This window comes from Trachemys scripta, chromosome 10 (genome assembly GCF_013100865.1).
Source record: "Trachemys scripta elegans isolate TJP31775 chromosome 10, CAS_Tse_1.0, whole genome shotgun sequence".
Taxonomy (NCBI): domain Eukaryota; kingdom Metazoa; phylum Chordata; order Testudines; family Emydidae; genus Trachemys; species Trachemys scripta.
The window spans coordinates 1,721,508-1,741,483 of NC_048307.1; the positions used below are offsets into that span (position 1 = coordinate 1,721,508).

Sequence of the window (19,976 nt, forward strand, 5' to 3'; positions counted from 1 at the left end):
ACCTCACTTCTTCAGATGCAAGAAGTGAGGTTCTTACCCACGAAAGCTTATGCTCCCAATACTTCTGTTAGTCTTAAAGATGCCACAGGACCCTCTGTTGCTTTTTAGTATATTTAACACCATTATAAATGCTGGAGGCAAATCAGGGTTTGGGATGGAGGCTGACAGCTCGCGACCCCCCAAGTAATAACCTCACGACCCCCTGAGGGGTCCTGACCCCCAATTTGAGAACCCCTGTCCTACTGCCTATAAGAAAACTGATGATTCTTTCAAGGAACTGAAAGTCCTCGTGCCTTATCTACAGAGAGAGTGAAAGGGGCTTGTCTTCCAGTGATCCCAAAGTCAGACTTCATTAGGGAACACCCCTCCTGGTGGAGTCATGCGTAGGACAACAAACGGGTTTGCTAGAGGATGAGATGCCAAATGAAAGTTGTGCCTCCCACGTTGCAGACGTGGTCCTTGTTCGACAACCGAAAAGAGCCATCCTCTAGAAACCTCAAGTGCAGACTCAGCAGGCCGGGAGAAGCTGGGGAGGATTGGTGCTGCTCCTGCTTTCGCAGACTGTCTAGGGGCTATTGCTTGGGAGGCGGGGCAAGGTGAGAATTGCCCTGGGGCATGGCCAGTGTGTTAAAGGTGACTCGCAAAGGGGGAAAATGGGTGTGAGACCCTTTTTGCTTCTTTATGAAGGATAAAGGGGGCTTGAAACACTTTTTAAAGAGAAATTATCCAGCTTGACCTCATCCCACATTCAGGTCTTCTCTGCTCTGTTTTTCTTACAAGACACTACAGACAACGAGAATTATGGCTCCACAGATACCCCAGAAGTCCTGCTTGAGGGGGTGCGGAGGGAATTTTTATTTGGACAGTTTGAAATTTCTACTTGTGTTGGATAACACCTGTTTCTTCCACAGCTTATAAACAGCTGGAAAAAAAAATCTGTTTGTTTATTTAAAATTCAGGATGCCCTAGTCCCTCAAGTAAGGGCTGAGAAAGCTCCTAGTCCATAGCTGGGGCCTCTCTAGAGTCCACCAACAGGAAAAGGGTTGACAAGCCTCTACATTCCTGATATTTCTTAGCTAAATCACTAACAGGACAATCTATAGCTTGTTAATCCCACACTTTACTGACCTTTTGTCATGATAAAGCACCAAAAGGCACAAACCAATTTTTGCCTTTGCAGGTCTCCTGTAAAGCAGCACTGTGATATTTACATAGTGTCAATAAGGAAAGAATTTCATTGTTGGATTGAGGGGATAATGTTTGATTTGTGTGTCTGATGATTGACTAAAATCCTTTTATTATAGAACAGTGAGTTAACTAGCCAATGGGCGTGGAGTTGTAATGTAATCCTTACATCTGTGCACCAGGGATGTGCTTTGAACTCAGAAGGGATTATTGAAAAATCAGTGGATACTTTACCCTCCAATATTCTAACCGAAGTAGCATGTGATCAGTCTAGAATAACGACTACAGTCTTACAAAGTAGCAGCCGTGTTAGTCTGTATCTGCAAAAAGAACAGGAGTACTTGTGGCACCTTAGGGTACGTCTATACTTACCCGCTGGTTCGGCGGCCAGCAATCGATCTTCTGGGATCGATTTATCGCATCTTGTCTAGACGCGATAAATCGATCCCGGAAGTGCTCGCTGTCGACGCTGGTAATCCTGCTCTGCGAGAGGAGTAGGCGGAGCCTGCCTGCCACGTGTGGACCCGCGGTAAGTACTTTTAAGTTTGAACTAAGATACTTCGACTTCAGCTACGTTATTCCCGTAGCTGAAGTTGCGTATCTTAGTTCAAACTGGGGGCTTAGTGTGGCCTTAGAGACTAACAAATTTATTTCAGCATAAGCTTTCGTGGGCTACAGCCCACTTCTTCGGATGCATAGAGTGGAACACACAGACAGAAGATATTTATACCTACAGAGAACATGAACAGGTGGAAGTACGCATACCAACTGTAAGAGGCCAATCAATTGAGATGAGCTATCAGTAGCAGAAGAAAAAACTTTGAAGTGATAATCGAGATGACCCATAGAAGGTGTGAGGAGAACTTAACATGAGGGGAAAAAAATTCAATTAGTGTAATGACCCAACCATTCCCAGTCTCTGTTTAGGCCTAAATTAATTGTGTCTGATTTGCATATTAATTCGAGTTCAGCAGTCTCTCTTTGGAGTCTGTTTTTGAAATTTTTTTGTTGCAAAACTGACACCTTCAAGTCTGTCACTGAGTGGTTAGAGAGGTTGAAGTGTTCTCCTACTGGTTTTTGAATGTTAGGATTCCTGATGTCAGATTTGTGTCCATTGATTCTTTTGCTTAGAGACTGTCGAGTTTGGCCAATGTACATGGCAGAGGGGCATTGCTGGCACATGATGGCATATATACAGTCTTGGGTGGATTGCAACATAAACAGCTACCACAATTCTGGATGGGAAGCCAGTCAAGATTATATGCTTTTCCTTAAGACTGTAATATTCAAGTCTTTCGGGGAAACAGCATGATTACTGCTGTTTTATAGGTATTGAGAGGTTAAAGGTATCTCTGGTCTACGTAGCTGTATAAATGTTATCTTTTGACTTAGGTGTGCTACAACTTTAAACTGCTAAGCACGCTGCCTTCTGCAGAGACAGGCAGGCACAACTGCTGACGCCTGTGACAGGAATTAAACACACAAACGTGGCTCTCTCATAGAGGCTTCACTTTTGTTCTTTCATTATCTTGTTTTCCTTAAGTGAAATAAATTCTTTGAGATTGAAAACTCAGGTTTGGCTTTCACTATATGGAAATGCAAATTCGCCCCAGGCCTGCCTTTTGCTTCAGAATCAAAGAAGGGAGAGAAACCGGCACTGTTTGCTTAGCATGTATATTGTGCTTTTCCTAGAGTTTGTTTCTAACACTCCCAGAGGCTGTAACGAGGCACAGTGGGATACCAGAGAACTAAGGGATATTTAAGCAGAACATATTTCCTAATAATGCTAAATGTCAGACTGCGGTAGAACAGCTTGCTAAGGAAAACAGCAGAAGCCCTTTTGCTTGAGTCAGTTGCAGCTGGATTGGAGATTCACACACCCGTCCCAGGCAGGGCAATGGGCTAGATGGAGTAGTAGGCATTTCACATTCCTAACTTCTTATAACTGTTTTCATTAGACCCCTTTACATTCATTTTAAAACATGTATTAAATGTTTAACTAAGCAGATACTTTAAATGACACCATCAATACGTAATAAATAATACTTAGCTTAAAGGTTTCTAAATTTTGCCTCAATCCATCTGTAATGCACATCTCCCAAGGGACATTTAAAGACCTGTCATCAAAATGGAACTTTTTCATTGCCCTATGACTATTTTCTAGTAAAGTCCTTAGACATTTCCTAGTGCATGGGAGATATGACCCTTCATTCAGCTGGAGGTGCTGGATTTTTCTCTTTTCTTAGTCTCCACTTTGTTCTCTTGCTCCTTCATCAATTATCCCAGTCCAATGTCTTATGGGCATCATCCTGCTTCACAATGGCCTGAGACTGAAAAGCTAATCAGAACGTTGCAGCCCTCGATCATAGGGTAAGCTGCACCCATGACTAGCTCCAGGGAAGGATGTGGATGGGTGGAGAAGAAAATTCAGCTTTCTGAGAGCTGCTCCCTGTAATAAGAACATTTTAATAGAAGTTAGAAGGATTTTGACAAATGGCGTCCAACACCTAGTCAGGAATATTATTCATCTACATTCATAAATCAAAAAGGAAAATAAGAATATGCCATATAAGGCCAAGAAACAATGTCAAGGTCCATAAGTTTAGTTTAACTTTTTATTTCAGTTTGGAAACCCCATATAATGCCCCAGCAACCCTAAATAATCAGGGTTTGGTGTGTGACTGGAGGCAAGCTGCTTAAGCTCTCTGAGACTCAATTATTCCACCTGTTAAATGGGGTTACTACCATTTTCGCCCCATGGGAAAGAGCTTTGGGATCACTAGATATCCAAGCAGTAAAAGTGCAGAGCAAAGCAAGCTGAAGTTCTAAAGCAAAGATTTAACAGCTGGGAATTGTAAACCAAACATTTGCTACTACTGAGTTCCATCGTCTGCCAGGGCATTCTGATTTGTACCCCTGCCGTTTAAAGACAAAAATCCCTTGCATCATGCTTATCACTCCACCTGTAAGAACTATCAGCCTCAAGTCACACAGTGCAGTTCATCTTGTTAAACCAGCAAAACTGGCTCCCTGAGTTAAATTAGCTTTTCCTAACATGAGTCTCCAAAATCTTCCATTCATCGCAGGAGGAATAGGCCCTTTGGGAGCCTGGTAGGAAGGCATGTGGGAGCGGTGTCTGCACTCTTTGCTGCATTGATCAGTGTGAGAGCACGTTCCAGTTCTAACTGGCTCCTTGTCCCCTCTTTGCAGGCTTGTCTGCGCTCCTGTTTCCAAGCTCAGATGTTTGAAAATTGTGGGTGTGGGCACTATCTGTTCCCTTTACCTGAAGGGGTAAATTATTGCAACAATGAAGATGATCCAGACTGGGGTAAGAACATGAAGTAACAAGGCCCCATAATGCGTCAGGGAAGGGATCGGAAATGCACAGGGCTCTGTCAGGAGTATTTTAAGTAACTGAATTCAAGGCTTTGCTTGTCTGAGTTCTGCAGTGGCTCTATTTGCTAACCAGGGGGATAGCGAGGGGGGAGGCAGAGCTTTCAGCTCTGGCATCAGAGTAAGAAATCTCAGCTTCCATAGCAGCCAGGGGCGGCTCTAGCGTTTTTGCCGCCCCAAGCACGGCAGGCAGGCTGCCTTCGGCGGCTTGCCTGCGGGAGGTCCCCAATCCCGCGGATTCGGCGTACCCACCGCCAAATTGCCGCCGCATTCTCGGGACTGGCGGACCTCCCACAGGCAAGCCGCCGAAGGCTCCCTGACTGCCGCACTCGCAGGGACCGGCAAGGCGCCCCCCGCGGCTTGCCGCCCCAACACACGCTTGGAGCGCTGGTGCCTGGAGCCGCCGCTGCTAGCAGCTTAGTTGAAGGCTGCTCACACAGAGGTGGCCAGCTGGTAACACCCAACACGGTGTGGGATAACAGGGATTTCTACTCTCTGCTATGAAGTGAACACAAACCACCACACTGGCCTTGTTGCATTTCAGGTCTCCTAGCCCGGAAAGGTCAGCACTTCTCCATGGGTTTGTACAGAGCCCCAGATAAATTTCCCCCTTCAGTACAAGGTGGCACAGAGCAGATGTAATCCTCAGTGCCCAATTGTGTCTGCTCTGAATGTTTCCGAGTGCTGCAGTTCCCTTGGGACAGACATGCACAGAAAAGGGATTGTAGTAAAACAAGGGCATTAGTATATTCAATGAGGTTCTATTTCAAGTGACAGCCCATGCTACCTACTGGAGTGATGAAGATCTATTTTACGTAGTACAGTGCTGCATAATCAATCTGTTAAGCCCTTAATAATAATAATAGATGATGTAACTTTTTGCAGACAGCTCAGAGTTTAACTGGTTTTGATTTAATGGTTAACCAAGAACCCAGAAGGTTAAAGGGGATGCAAATTTGTGCAGCAGCAAAGTTCTCATCTGAAAGGATTATTTGCTTTTTGTTTTCACCAAACAGCATATTGCTATTCTTCACTGAGATCAAGTATAAGACACAGGCAGTTTTGTATTGACTCTTGTAAGGAAACATGCAAGTAAGTACATGAACTCTCTCTGGCAGCTCTCAAGGTGGAGGGAATCCTGCGTTTCATCGCTCCGTGAACACTGATCTTCTTAAAATCTGAAATCCTTTTTGGGGTGTTTGAAATCAAACTCAAGTTCTGGTGATTTCAGAGAAGTGAGAAATTCTGTGTATTAATGTTCGTGTGTCTTCTTTCCAGTGACACTCAGTACAAGATGACCATATCGATGGCAGACTGGCCCTCTGAAGCTTCCGAGGTAAAGCCAATTTCTAACGTTTAAAATGTAGGTTGATAATGAGATGTTCTTACCCAAGTAAATCCCTCCGTGTTTGAGGTTAACATGTTCAGCTAGGCAACCTCCCCGTCTTTGCTAATTGACACTTTTGTCAGCACTCAGCAGAGAACAGACTCTCCAGGCTGTGAAATACAAACAGGGAGGGAGAGCTTTTTCTTTAACAGAATTGGAGCCAGGAATATTGTATCTGGTTTTAAAAAGCAGAGAAGGCCTCAGTTCTTTCACCTAGGTGAAAATCAGGAATAGCTGATAGTTAGAACCATTGGTGTCAGTGAGAGGAGAATCCGGCCCTTAATTATTCATTATTTTAGATGTTAACTACAATGAGAACAATGGCCTCCTCTTTCAAATCAAACCGCACTCGCCTTTGTAGCTCACTGCGCCACGGACAGAGCTGCCTGTCCAAAACTGTACAATAGGAACATGGTACAGGACTCCCAGCCGTAACGGAAGTCTACTGTGTTTGGCCATTTCACCCTAAACTTCCTGTCGAGCTGACACCTCACTATGATCTGCATATTTTACTTCCCCAAGAACAGCTGGAAGCTGCTACAGAAGCAACATGGAACCCTCTCTCAATAGCTGAGAACAACAAAAATCATCCACCTTTGTACTAGATGAAGGAGTTGTCTGACGTAGAAAAGTGTGATAGGATCTCACGGAATAGCCAGTGTGAAAATTCAACATTCCATAAATATATTCATTAAATAAATGTTCAAGTTGCATACTTAAGCAGCCAAAGGTCAGGAAATGTCAAAAAGAAAGTTGCACACTAAGCCTGAACTCTGCCTCTTTATGTATATACGTAGATCTGCAAATCTGCAGATATCCGCTTTATATCCATGGTCTATGTTTGCAGACCGCAGATCAGATGCAGATACCAATTTTGTATCCGTGCAGGGCTCTTCATATACGTGACAAGTCTTTAATTGTATGACCACATTCTATGTGGTCATATGTTTGTATGACCACATTCATACAAGATTTTCAATGAGATTTTAGATGGATGTAACATCCTCTAGTCTGTGCTACTTTGTGTATATTCAAGACCAAGGTCTTTTCTCGTTTATAGAGACCTTTGATCAATGTAAGCCTTATAGTATTTAAAAGGCCATCTCTCGCTCTCAGCTGTCCTCAGATTCCCACAACTTCATTAGTCATGGCTGACTTTACAGGGAGTTTTAAATGTGAGCAGGATTTAGCAGGGTTCCAGCAGGTTTCTGAGAGCAGCAGAAGATAATGGAAGAAGTGGTGTCACCTCCTGTGGTACAACCCAGCTTCTGTTTTTCTAAGAACAGGTTAGAACAATTATTCAAACCTGAAAGAATGACTCAGGGACTCATTCCATAGCTGGTAAATGCTTCTGCAGAACCGACACTTGCCTTGGTGTCATCTGCCGCTCACTCTGTCTCAGCACAGTACAGAGTCGACGTTGCAACAACGAACAGCGCTCCGGGCAACCAGGGAATTACCTGGAGACTAAAAAAAGCAGGAGCTAGACTGACAGCAGATCTACTAGAGCTGTGAAGATCGTATTTGTTGAATACGTTATTCAACACTTTCCCCCATTTTTCTAGGTAGAACCTCTGGGTAATAAAAGTGATTATTCAGAACAGACACAGGTTCTATGATATCTTTCTAATCAGACATGGGAATAGTATTTCTATTTACCCAGCCGGACTCTTCAGAACACCCTTGGCTCCTGTTCTCGGATTTTGCTGACTTCCAGCATACTTAAAGATTCTCCTGTTGTTTCTCCTTCCCTACTGTACTTGGGCTTTATTTTCTCTTTAAATGCTCTTCTCCAACACTGATGCCGATTATCCTCCATGCATTTTTAGAGCTCTAGTTTTATTTGCAGTTAACTTGTCTCTCATCCCCACTGAGTCTAAAGTTTTAGGTTGAGGTTTCTGTGAAGGGATATGCTTCTCCTGGCCTAAGTCCCCCACCTGTTCAAACTCTAGACAGTTCTCATCTATTGCCGCTCCCTATCCCATAATAGGCAACCCACTTCATCAAACTGGCCCTTTGGAAGGTTTCATTTACTTGAGTTCAGACCCCAAATCCTTCCAATGATGGAAATTTGTCTCTGCTTCCAGTCTGATCCCATTTTCCCAAACTCTCCCTAAGTCACCTCACCACATTTTCTCATCATCAGTTGAAAAAGTGAAGCTAAAATATCAGGGCCTGTAACATGGACTGATAGAAAATTGGAATCTCTGCAAAATTACTCCTCTTACCATTTCAGCCGGAATTTTCCTGTTGATTTGCTTCTCTGGGCCCTGGTTCTATGGGCTGGAGGAAAGTCACCTGTCTGCAATTCCTATTGGCTGAATCACAAATTCCTTTATGTAGTGTAACATCAATGGTTATTTAGCATGGGCGGGTGCCAGAGGTTCCAGCTTTCTGTGTAAAATTTGTGGACCTTGTAGGTGGTATTTTACCTCCCCCAGAGCACATGCGGCTCAGAGAGAACATTTCCCTTTTCAGTTATGAATCAATTTTCATTTCCTAGGACTGGATTTTCCATATTTTGTCCTATGAAAGAGATCTGTCAACAAATGTGACTCTGGACAGGTGAGTAAAAACAGATCTGAGAGAAAATAGCCTGGGCGCCTATTGCCATTAGGTTAGCTCAGACCTTGACAATCAACCCAAGCACGTGGGAGGAGAGCAGATTCTCGGACATGGTGCTTGCCTGGCCATGTAGGCAGACAGTCACAAAAGCAGCACATGCAGATACTGTACTCGCCATAGCTACAAACTAGGCAAGTCAAAAACCTGCAATCAGAGTTTAAGCTAAAAAGCATATTGAACACAGCAGGGTCTTGTCAGCTCCAAAGAAGTTTTAACAGAGACCAGGGCTAAAATGCCCCAGGTTTCCAATGTTCAGCACCTGTATGTGCATTGGAGTACGTGTACACACACACACACACACACACACGCCCACCCTCTGAAGGAGCCAATCCAGTCTACCAGGTTGGATGGAGATGGCCGATACGATTTAATAATCTGAACTGAGGCCTTGGACAAGTGGGAAATCTGCACTCGGCCTTTGAGGTGCAGAAATAATCTGACTCCAAACCCAAACTGTAGCTTTGTCTGGAAAATTTCTGACTTTTTTGCATCTGCTTGCACAGGTGCGTGTAACATGCAGCAAACAAGTCATGCGAAAGCTCAGATTGGCCATAAAGGCGGAGCCCAGAACACAGTGCTAGAGGTGGGCTTAAAAAAAAAAAAATCAGATGGAAACAGGTCACCCTGAAACCAAACGGTGTGAACATTAAGCTCCCTGACACAGGACTGACATTGGTATCACAGTAGCAGTGTCTCTTCCGTATCAAGCCATAAACCCAGGTGAACTAGACCTCAGTGCAGTTAGTTCTAGCCTAGCAGAAAGGCACAAGGAAACTAGTTTGAAGTCTGTGCTCAGGAACAGTCACTTCTCCTCCTGCAGAAAACCAACACCTTGGATTTCATAGCCAAGCCAGGCTACTCTGACCTCACCGGTTTACCTGTGTGTCGTGCACATGCGGTGCTGACCCATGAAGTTCAATGTGCCGGACGTTTGTCAGTTGTGGTCCATTGTTGCTCCTAGTGCAGCGTTTCTCAAATGCAGCCACGGTGGCTGTATGCGGCAACCATTTTCTTGTGGCCGCAGCCTCCTGAGTGTGATGGGGGGGGAGAGGGCAAAGTAGAGCCCCCTCCCCCTCCCCCTCGCTCCTGGATGCACCGCCCTGATGTTGGTTACCGCGGCTGCCAGCCGGGGTTTGGGCCCTGCCCCGCTCTGGAGTCACCTGGGCACAGTGCTGGAGGAGCAGGCAGCTGATGAGTTCCCCACCTTCCCGGAGGGGCGGGGCGGCGCGGCTTTGGGCTCCAGCCCTGGGGTAGCGGGGTAGCAAGCTCCGAGGCTCTGGCCACATGGCTTCAGGCTCTGTCCCGGCTTCAGGCTCCAGCCCCCCAGTGCCTCCCCCAGCCCTCCATCTAGGACTTAATTTGTCCCCAGGCTTGCTAAAGCTGATTAAATCTGCTGTGTAAAAGTGATACTTGTATGTTTGTTAATATCACTTTTCACAGCAGACTTACTAGCTAACAATAAATAAATTACCATGATTTGGCCGTGTCTATGTGCATATTTATTTGGTTTTCCTATAGCTAATTAAGTATCTTAGAAAAAATGTGAGAGCGGCCACCAGCAAGAGTTGGTGGCCACACTCTGAGGCCACCAAAACATTTGTCCCGAGAATCTCTGTCCTAGTGGTAGCAGTTGCATTCCTTGTTTATATAGAATTCCAGCTCCAATTCCTAAGCAGTGTAAAGGATCCGAACTAACAATGTTAAATAGAGAAACTGGTTCCATATTCCCGTCCAGTCTGCATAATGCAGAGGATGCTGCTATGTCCAGATTACAATGGACACGAAATCATGCCATTGTGCAGAATGAGACCATGTGATTAGGTTTCTGAGGGAGAAGTGCACTAGAGGCAACCGCCTGGAGCAGACCTGTGACCCTGACTTTTCCCCTGGGGAGTCCCAGTATTAGGTGCTGTTAGCCTGGGGTTATTTGCAGACTTCGGTGTTTTAAACTGAGGCAGGACAAGGAGGTTCTCGCAACTGAAGTCCATTTGCCCAAGAGATGAATACAGATAAAGCTGCAGGTTCTGTGCTGAATTAGAGAATGAATGTGAGGCTGGCTGGCCATAAAAGGTCTGGCAAAAATGGATGGAAGTAGCACAATAATAATGCTTGGCGGAGCATGAAAGTAAAACCAGCTAGCTACCAGGAGGTTTGGTGATGTGCGAGAGACCACGTTCTGTGGCAAACAGCAGAGGAACATTAACAAGGCCTTCACGGGAGTTACCCTAACCCTACAATAATGTTACGGTCATAAAATAGATTTAAGAGACTGAGGCAGAAGCGAACAGGAAGTGCCACCATGACAGAGACTTGGCAGAAACGAGTAAGTAAAGGTGATGGCCAAAATTGGCAATTCTAGAAGTGGCGAGAGCCCACGTTGGCTTCAGTGGGAGAGGGGCTGCTTGGCCTCTCTGAAAAGCCGGCTCCGATGTAGGTGCTTGAATATGGATTTAGAAGCCTAACTTTATCACGTCTCTTTTAAAATGGTGGCAAATGGCTACAAAACTAAGCTCCGGCACTTTCCTCAGGAATAGCTCTAAAAACCACCAGAAAATGCCAACCCAGGCAAAACCAAATGCCTCCCTAGCACACAGTTTATGCCCATCCCTTGGCTGCCTCCAGAACAGACCTCAGGGGTTATTCAGATGCGGCAGTCAGAGGAAAGGTTGCTAATCAGCTCCCAGAAATTTGCTCCTGGCAAGTTCCCCCAGGAGTCTCCAAGCACTTCCAATACAGTCATTAGGCAGCTCTGTTCTTAACGCACCTTTGACCCCTTAAGGGATTCAGTTTATAAGGTGCCTGAGAACAAGATCTCTCCCCCAGCAACCAGGCTCACCATTTCTACCTCCTCTATTTGCCAGACTGTGTTTAACAGAAAGAATATTATAACTGTCACCCCTAGCGCTGCCTTGAGAAGCTTGATCCCAAATGCAAGCCCAGCCCCTCCCAGGGAGCACCAGAGTCCAGCTTACACTTGAGTAAGTGCACAGGGCTAGAATTTAGTCTGAATTAATTCTTGTGTCCTACAGAAATGGGATCATCAAGCTAAATATTTACTTCCAAGAGTATAACTACAGAACCATCTCGGAATCCGCGGCTACAACCGTAAGTGCAGTATCAGGCTCCTGCTTCTAACACACGTGCCAGAGCATATTTCCGTAGCCTTTTCCAGAAGCCAAATACCTGCAGAGTTCCCACTGCAATGACTCTGCCAATCTCAGTCTCTGAGCAGCGTCCATGCAGTATTTAGAGGTGTCCCTGTCACCTGGACTGAGTGGTAAATGCACCTGCTGTGCTGCTCCATGGGACTGAACTCCTACTCCTCATCAGCACCACCCTCTACAGGCTGGTTCACAATCCCTTCTTCAGTCCTGGCGCTGACCCACCTCCTCCTCTATCCTTGTTGGGGCGGGGGAAAGCGATGGTTAGGAGCACAGTGAAATCTCCTTTGGGGTGAGCAGCTGCCTTCACACGCCTCTGTGCCTGCAACATGAGGGCCTGAGCTAAATGTTGCAGGTGTGATCTAGGTGTGGATAGTCACCTAGTTAAACGTAACCCCCCCGAGTACACAGCTGCCCAGTTGCTCCTGGGGCTGACGGTAGGCGGGTCCTGACCTCGTTTTCCTATTTCAGATTGTGTGGCTCCTGTCAAGCTTGGGAGGCCAGTTTGGGTTCTGGATGGGGGGCTCGGTGCTGTGCCTCATTGAATTTGGAGAAATCATCATTGACTTTCTATGGATCACCATAATTAACATCATCAGCTGGTGCAAAGGCCTGAAGCAGAAACGAGCCCGGGCCCAGTACCCAGACACACCTCCGACAGTGTCAGAGCTGGTGGAGGCTCACACCAATCTTGGGTTCCAACATGAGGACACCAACATCACCCCCTGTGATGAAGTTCCTCCCCCTGGAGCACTCCCACCAGAGCCAGGCACCCCACCACCCAACTACGACTCCCTGCGGGTAGACCCACGGGCTGGCACTGACTCGGACAGCGATGCAGAGGCCAGTTAAGACCTCAGAATATTGCACTGCACGTGGCCACCTGACCCTTGTAATTGACTCGGCACTGTGCTTTGTTCGTTAGGAGAGCGGCAGGGGCTAAAAAGGCCACAAAGCTCATTTAAAAGAAATTCCACCGATAAAGCATGGGGGGGGGGGGAGGCATTGACTTTACTGTATAACGTGTGCGTAATTCAATACTGCAATCTATTCCAGTCTAAGACATACTACGGATTTTTTTCAGCAAGTTCCTCCCCCACGCGCCCTTGTATCTCGAAAGTGCTTCTTTGCATGCTGTTTCTGTGATCAGTAGCTTCTCATGGAATGACGGTGATAAACGAATCGTACTACTAGGTATACAAGTACGCTACCAGAATAAAGGCTGTTGCAATGACAACGGGAAATTTATTACATGGGAGGAAAGTCACAAAGGAAAGACTGAGGGTGGCTTGCAGTAGAAAGAGACTGGGACATCCATGGCATGAGAAGCTGATAGGGGCTTTGCTGTATGGGGTAGTACAGACTAGAGCCTGTTCTACACACATCTGTTTCTGTACAGCTAGCCTGCAAGTAACAGAACTGAAGTGACCCACCCTTTTTCATCTTTTTCTAAGGTCTTCTCCACTCTCAATATTTCTGCCTCCAAATAACCAGCAGTATAAACAGGGACCTGCTCCACACACAAGTGGTGTTGGCTGCTTGCTGGAGCCCTTATGCTTTTTGTTTGTGTTCCTGTGCTCACTGCTCTGATTTTTAGTAATTAGTTTCCTGCAGATGGGCACATTTGTTAATATATGTTAGAGGTAAACAGTTTAGATTCCAATAAAGATACAAGCACGCCTACCCTGGGTGGAGTGGCAGGTCACCTAACAGTATCATTCTTGGCAAAAAACACCAGCTCTCATTGCTGAGTTTCCTGGTGGCAGAGCAGGTGACGCTTAGTGCTTATAAAAAGAGACGCTGCTAGTACAGGATAGGACTAGGTCCGGTGCAGATTTAGGTCAAGCTTCCCTAGGCAGCCAGCTCTGCTACTGCAACAGCACTAGCCCTGCGATTCCATTTTGCAGACTGCCTTAGGGAGCGGGGTTGCAGTGATCTAGTCAGATCTCCATAGGGCACTTGGCAGGTGAGCCTAGGACCTTGCTCTTATGGCTGATATGAACCACATCTTGGCGAGGAGGAAGCAGCTCCATGCCACGGCTGCTGTCCCACTGCCTCTCAACCGCGCTGCAGATCTAGTAGCTTTCAGAACTTCAGGAAGAAACAAGATTGTGTGGTCAAGTCCTGAGAGTCCTGGGGATTATCCCCAGCTGCGCAGTTCGCGGCTGTGTGGCCACGGGTGAGTTATCTCCCAGCCCCCTACCTGTAAAATGGGGCTAATACAGTCTCACCTATCAGAGGGGTGGTGAGGCTTTATGTTGAAATCCACAGCTCAAAACTGCTATCAAAGTGCAGTGCTATGAATTAGACACAAAATTCTCAAGTCCCAGGCTAGCTGGAGACTCTCCATTCCTCCTTCACACAGCCACAGAAGTGATCGTCCTCACACACAGCAGCACAACTGATGTAACAACATTCTAGCAAGACACACCCTAACGATCACAATCGATGACTAGCGCAGCAGGCCCTGGTGGCTGCAGTGCCCAGCACAGTTGTGGGCCCCGTCTTACACCCAGGGCTTTGCACTGGAATGTTATTGTAAGAAGTCCTTGGTTTGGAATTCTGAATACTTCCAGTCATGTTCAAAGTACGAAGCCTTGCGCGCTCTGCTGATCAATCCATACCGCTAATACACACAATGATAAGGAGCTGCAGTCTGCACGGGCCTGTCTCCTCCTCCTCCCATTCACATTAACCATCTTGGATAAAATATTCGGCCATAGGCACCACGTTGTAAACCAGGACAGACAAGTCCCCAAGACCACTGAATGTCTGCCATTCTGCCCCAGGCAGGGGGAGCCCCAGGACAGCTTTGTCATTAGCTCCTGAGAGCATACATTGAATTGGTTTTCCTTTCAATATGAAAACAGGATTTAGTGGGAATTATTGTAAATGGAACAAAGTTAGGGATAAGTGACATTCTCTAAAGCCCCAAACCTGCCATGAGCGCCAGCTGGGCAGACCCGTCCCCATGCACAGCCCAGGGGCTCAGAGCAAGCATCACCCCCCTCAGAACTGATTACAGGATGGGATTCTAAGAAAAGCGAATGGCTTTCTTCCCACAGCTGGGAAACGGCTCTCTTATCCTTAGTGTTTCCTTGATGGAGCCACTTGCAGTCTACATTTTAAAAAGTTCTGCCAGTTGGAAAGTTTTATTTCCTGCACCTACAATGGGGAACATGGGTAAAAACCAACAACAGTTTTCAAAGAAGTAGAAACTTTCTGCGTGGGCTCACTGAGAGAGGAAGAATATAACAAGTAACAACTCAACACAGCCCAGAACATTGAGGACACCTTTTTCCTCCTTAAGACAGACCAGCCCTGAATTTGATTAATTTACATTATAATTTTGGGCAGATTTCTAGTTTCAAAATCAATGACACCAAAGGCCTTTTCCTGTATTCATAACCTCAATTTGTTAAATACTTGAGAATTCACATTACAGACCAAATCTCTATTACATCCCTCTCTTAAACCATTACTAGAGGAGAGCTGGATAGATGGAAATCTCTAATTTCACAGACTGCAGGGATAAATTGACTAAAAATGAATGAATGGGAGCTACTCTATCATCCTTTCCTGATCTTACCAATTATAGTGCCCTGAATCCTTTCCCTCCTTTTGTTAAAGACAGTTATCTAAATTAGCCACACAATGTGTTTGTTTAAGCAAATGCCCTAAAATCTGCAGAGATTATCTATAGCAAACAAAGCAACATCATGATCTAGGTTCTTAAGAATTTTAATATCTTTTTTCCTACATAAATGAACATTTACTACAGTCCCCAGCATCACAGAAGTGAAACCGAATTCCCTTATTCTAGCAACCATTAATTTGATGTGTTCTGTTTACGCCAAAGGAAGCTTTTATTTAAGAGAACAACCCTTATACCTCCCATTCATTAAATATATGGAAAAAACAGTCTCTCGGTTATCCTTCCGCATTCCCACCCTTTCCGTCTATACTAGGAATACTTATGGTTTTGACATCTTCAAATCATTGTAATTATTGGTGAAAGACGGTTTCTTGGGCTCCTGAGGAGGAGGCTGGGCGAGTTTGGCAGATGTTACCAGCCGTCCTTTCTATTGTGTTTTCATTTATGGGCTAGAGGCTGATCCGATACTCTGCGCACTAGAGCGATTTCTACAAATACAAAGAAATAACCAGTGCCACATATTACCAGCAGATTTGCAAACGATACAAAACCTGCACGTTGCCACTAATGCCACCTAATCAATATTTTAATCTCATTCAAAACACTGGACGCGCACTCAGGGAGACAGCGTTCATTGTCAGGTCTAGGAAAAAGGGGCAGGATCTAAGATGTATCCATTATAATCTTCCAACTGTGCTAAAACCAGGAGATAACTAGATTATGTAGTAGAGTCTAATTTTCCAAATACTGGTCTAGCATTCCTGCAACTTCTATTTGCATATCTCATCTAATCACTACATACTTTAAATAATCAGCATTTCAAAAGGAAGCTTCTTATGTCAGTAAATGGAGCCATTCTGTCAAACTTTTGCCTTGAAAACGTGGCATTTTTGCTTTCCATACACAAGGGGAACAGCACAGCTGCCTACCACACTTGACTGAGTAAAGGGCTGAGCCTGCACCTCACTTCCAAAGATCAGATTCCTTATTGTGTGTGAACACTTCCTGCTGAGCTAAGTCAGCACCCGACAGGACCGTACCCCAGAACTCACACCATGCCGGGATGAGCTCACAGCAGTCAGTGAGGGAACACACTCAAGAGGGGTTGAGGCACTTTAGGTCCCCAGGATCTGCAGCAGATGCTTTTAGGGTTAATAAAAGGGGAGTCTGCTGTCCTGTGCAATAAACAGACACACTTATGAACCAGCTTCTCACTTAAGTTCTGTGGCTGTTTCCAGTTCACATGCTTCTTATTCACCAGTTTGTTAGGGTCTGTGGAAGACAGAATCTAACAGCAGATGGAGACCAGCCTATTCCAGACAGCCAATTATGTTATCTATGCAGGTGGTGTTGTAAGGAAGAGATCGCCTAGCCCTGGGTACATCGAGAGCAAAGCCATGAGCAAGCAAGTAAAAATAACCAGAATTGGTGACAGGGCAGATGAAATGCAGTTAGGAAACCTGCTCAGGACAGCAAGATCCAGTTCTTACAAGAGCCATCCTAGCCCTTTACTGTTCAACTCCTCGCTCCCCTCCTACCAATAAATGGGTTACTTCCTTCCTTAGCCAGAGGATGACTCTATATTGCAGCTGCCTTCACAAAGAGTTTCCCTAGAGCCTGAGAGTGCTTCACTCTGCAACCCATGTGGCCATTGCATGAGAACTGGGTAAGTGAACAAACCTCTGGTTCTGGGCCAGTGCGTTCTAGCACGTTTGTAGTAACACTTGGCAGCTTCTCCGCCACAGACCTCCACAGTTCTGTGCAGCAGTGGGCACGCATTGCTCTCCTCATTTTATAGACGAGTTAGTCTAGTCACAGAGAAGCGATTTGCTTAAGGCGCCGAGCAAGACACCAGGGAGCTGAGAATAAACCCAGGTCTCCCGATTCCAACTCTGGGGTCCAAGCCACTGGACAATGCCGTCTCAATCATTTGTAACAGCTCCTCTTTCATAGGAGCACGAGAGCTGTTCCAGCCCAGAGCCAGGGTGGATTTAGAAGCATGTGGCGAAATCTCGTTTGGCCCCACAATTGGCCCAAGCCCATGCCTGACACCACAGCAAGGCAGAGTGCGTGACCCCGGGAGGCCAGCTGCAGAGAGAGGAGACGAGTCTGTTCCAAATCCAGCCCTCACCAAAACAGTTGATGAATCAGGTCCCCTCCAATATAGCATCGCCAGTTCAGGGATCAGCAGCCTTTGGCACGCGGCCTGGCAGGGGAAGCCCCTGGTGGGCCGGGCCGGTTTGTTTACCTGCCGCGTCCACAGGTTTGGCCGATCGCGGCTCCCACTGGCTGCGGTTCACTGCTCCAGGCCAATGGGGGCTGCAGGAAGCCGCAGCCAGCCCATCCCTCGGCCCGCGCCACTTCCCGCAGCCCCCATTGGCCTGGAGCGGCGAACCACGGCCAGCGGGAGCCACCTCGGCCGAACCTGCAGACACGGCAGGTAAACAAATCAGCCAGGCCCGCCAGGTGGCTTATCCTGGCGGCCCGCGGGCCAAAAGTTTCCGATCCCTGGACTAGCTCAATAAGGTTTGGCCCAGAAGGGGGCCTCTGGGCACTACAACAGAAATACCAAAAGAAAATCATCGAATCCTAGAATCTCAGGGTTGGAAGGGACCTCAGGAGGTCATCTAGTCCCACCTCCTGCTCAAAGCAGGACCAACTCCCAGACGGTGCAAAAATGCACCATCATATTTAAGATCCTGCCTAGGAGTAAACATCTGCCATGTTCTCAGACCTTTATTCCTAGCTGGGTGCTTGCAAGGGTTATTCACTCTGCGAACTGCAACAGCTACAGCCTGGAAACAAAAAGCCAAAGTTGCCACTAGACTCCTCACTTTTGAGCTACAAAGCAGAGAAAAGATGGGAGAGGCTCAAATCGTGAGACATTCAGCCCCTCGCACGGTAAATTGGAACAGCGTGTTCTCTGGCAGCAGGTGGAAAGTTTACTATTCTCGGCAATGCTGGTTTATAGAGGGTGTTTGACAAACTAATAAAATGAAAAATGTGCCTTAGGTACTTGAGTCAGGGTGTTTACTTACTTGATTATTTCTCCCAAAGGGATCAATAAGAACGCAGAACAGGTAGGTTTGGCTGCCCCTTGCTAATGGGGTGTTCTGTTGGCTCAGCAAGCAGAAGAGTCTGGGCCCCATGGAAGGATACAAGCTAACCAGACAGTCACATACTGCCAGCAGCTCAATGGCCGCAGAGTTTAGAACAAAACTTTGCACATCCCTGCTCTTGGGCAGGCTACAAAGAACAACCGAGTTCAAAGCTCACCAGAGACTGGAGATTCTCCAGTGTGCTCCACAAACAGCTTCTTTGTTCCAGCTGAAAGGAGAGGCTGCACCATAAGACAAGTCTCATACGCATGCCTGCTGCCCAATTCCTACTGTACAGGGAGAGCTGCTCAAGTCAACTTCACCCTTATGCAGACGTTGCCAATCAGCAAGACCGTGGGCCATTGACAACATATAGGCCCAGCAGCAAGTATGCTTTGAGGCCTTACCCGTTCGATGGACCTTAAGCAAATAACGAAGGGCCAATCTGCCTGAGGAGAACCTCAAAGTATGAGATTGAGAGGGCAGGAGATAGGGTCCCCAAGGTTTGCAACACTAGAATTCCCGCCTCGCTATACACCAAAGCACTTCACTACTTGCTTTGTGCCTTGCACCGCTGCGGGAGCATAAGGAGGTTTTGTTTCTGCTCTGTGACACCCCTGAATTTGTTGCCTTGTTACTTAAACTGATGAGGTATTTTTGTTGAGGTGCTCAGACAGTGAGCTCCGGGTGTATAAATTACATTATTAGAGTCTCAGGAGCTGGGGGCTGCTGGAACAGCACTTCTGACCTAGCACACCCTTCCCTGTGCAACTCACCATGAGAACTGGCATCTCCTCTGGAAGGACACAGCACCCCACCCCTGCTGAACTACAGGGACAGGAGCCATGTAGCAGTAAAAATGAAGCAGTGTGAAGTATTGTTTAGAGACCAATATCCTTAAAAGCCACTTGATTCCTTTGTGTCTTCTGATTTCCCCCCATCTTGAGAGAGGTTTATAGGTCTGGTGCATGCTTTTTACTGATCCTGAAAGCTGCCTGGGGAATGAGTGCTGCAGAGGAACAACAGACACATGGCTGAAGATCAGGTCACTGCTGCAATGGGGATTAAGTGCATGTCCCCATCTGCATGGAGGAGTCTGGCACAGAACTCAAGACAAGGAGGTATCTGTGAAGATAATCCATGATGAATGGGTTCCTCTCTGGCAGAGCATTCAGCAAATCCAGAGAGGACCAACTGAGATCAGGAAAATGCCTCTGTTCTAGCTGGAAAAAGAGGGAGAAAGGACAAAGTGCTAGAGCAAAAGAGAAAGAAAATCAACTCTGCAGTAGAGAGGTTTCATTTTTATTTGGTTGTATGGGCTGTAACTGCACATTTCTTAAGTACACACCAGATAAAAGGTACACTTCAGAGGAGGGAAGTTCACTGTCAAATAGATTATTCCATTCGGATAGGAGAGCAGTAAAACCTCAGGGCTGCTGCTGCCAGCAACCAAGAGAGTCGTAATCCCTTTT

At 46.4% G+C, this 19,976-nt stretch overlaps 1 protein-coding gene across 2 annotated transcripts in view; it reads left to right on the forward strand.

Moving 5' to 3' along the window:
* The window catches only part of SCNN1B (sodium channel epithelial 1 subunit beta), a 32,849-nt gene extending 18,468 nt beyond the window's left edge, over positions 1–14,381 (forward strand). For both annotated transcript variants that reach the window (XM_034782769.1, XM_034782768.1), the window contains 6 exons: positions 4,396–4,513; positions 5,595–5,670; positions 5,857–5,914; positions 8,469–8,530; positions 11,620–11,695; positions 12,223–14,381. In XM_034782769.1, coding sequence (XP_034638660.1) covers positions 4,396–4,513; positions 5,595–5,670; positions 5,857–5,914; positions 8,469–8,530; positions 11,620–11,695; positions 12,223–12,603 — 771 coding nt within the window. In that variant the 3' untranslated portion in view covers positions 12,604–14,381. The remainder of the gene's footprint in view (positions 1–4,395; positions 4,514–5,594; positions 5,671–5,856; positions 5,915–8,468; positions 8,531–11,619; positions 11,696–12,222) is intronic.
* The last annotated feature ends 5,595 nt before the right edge of the window (positions 14,382–19,976 follow it).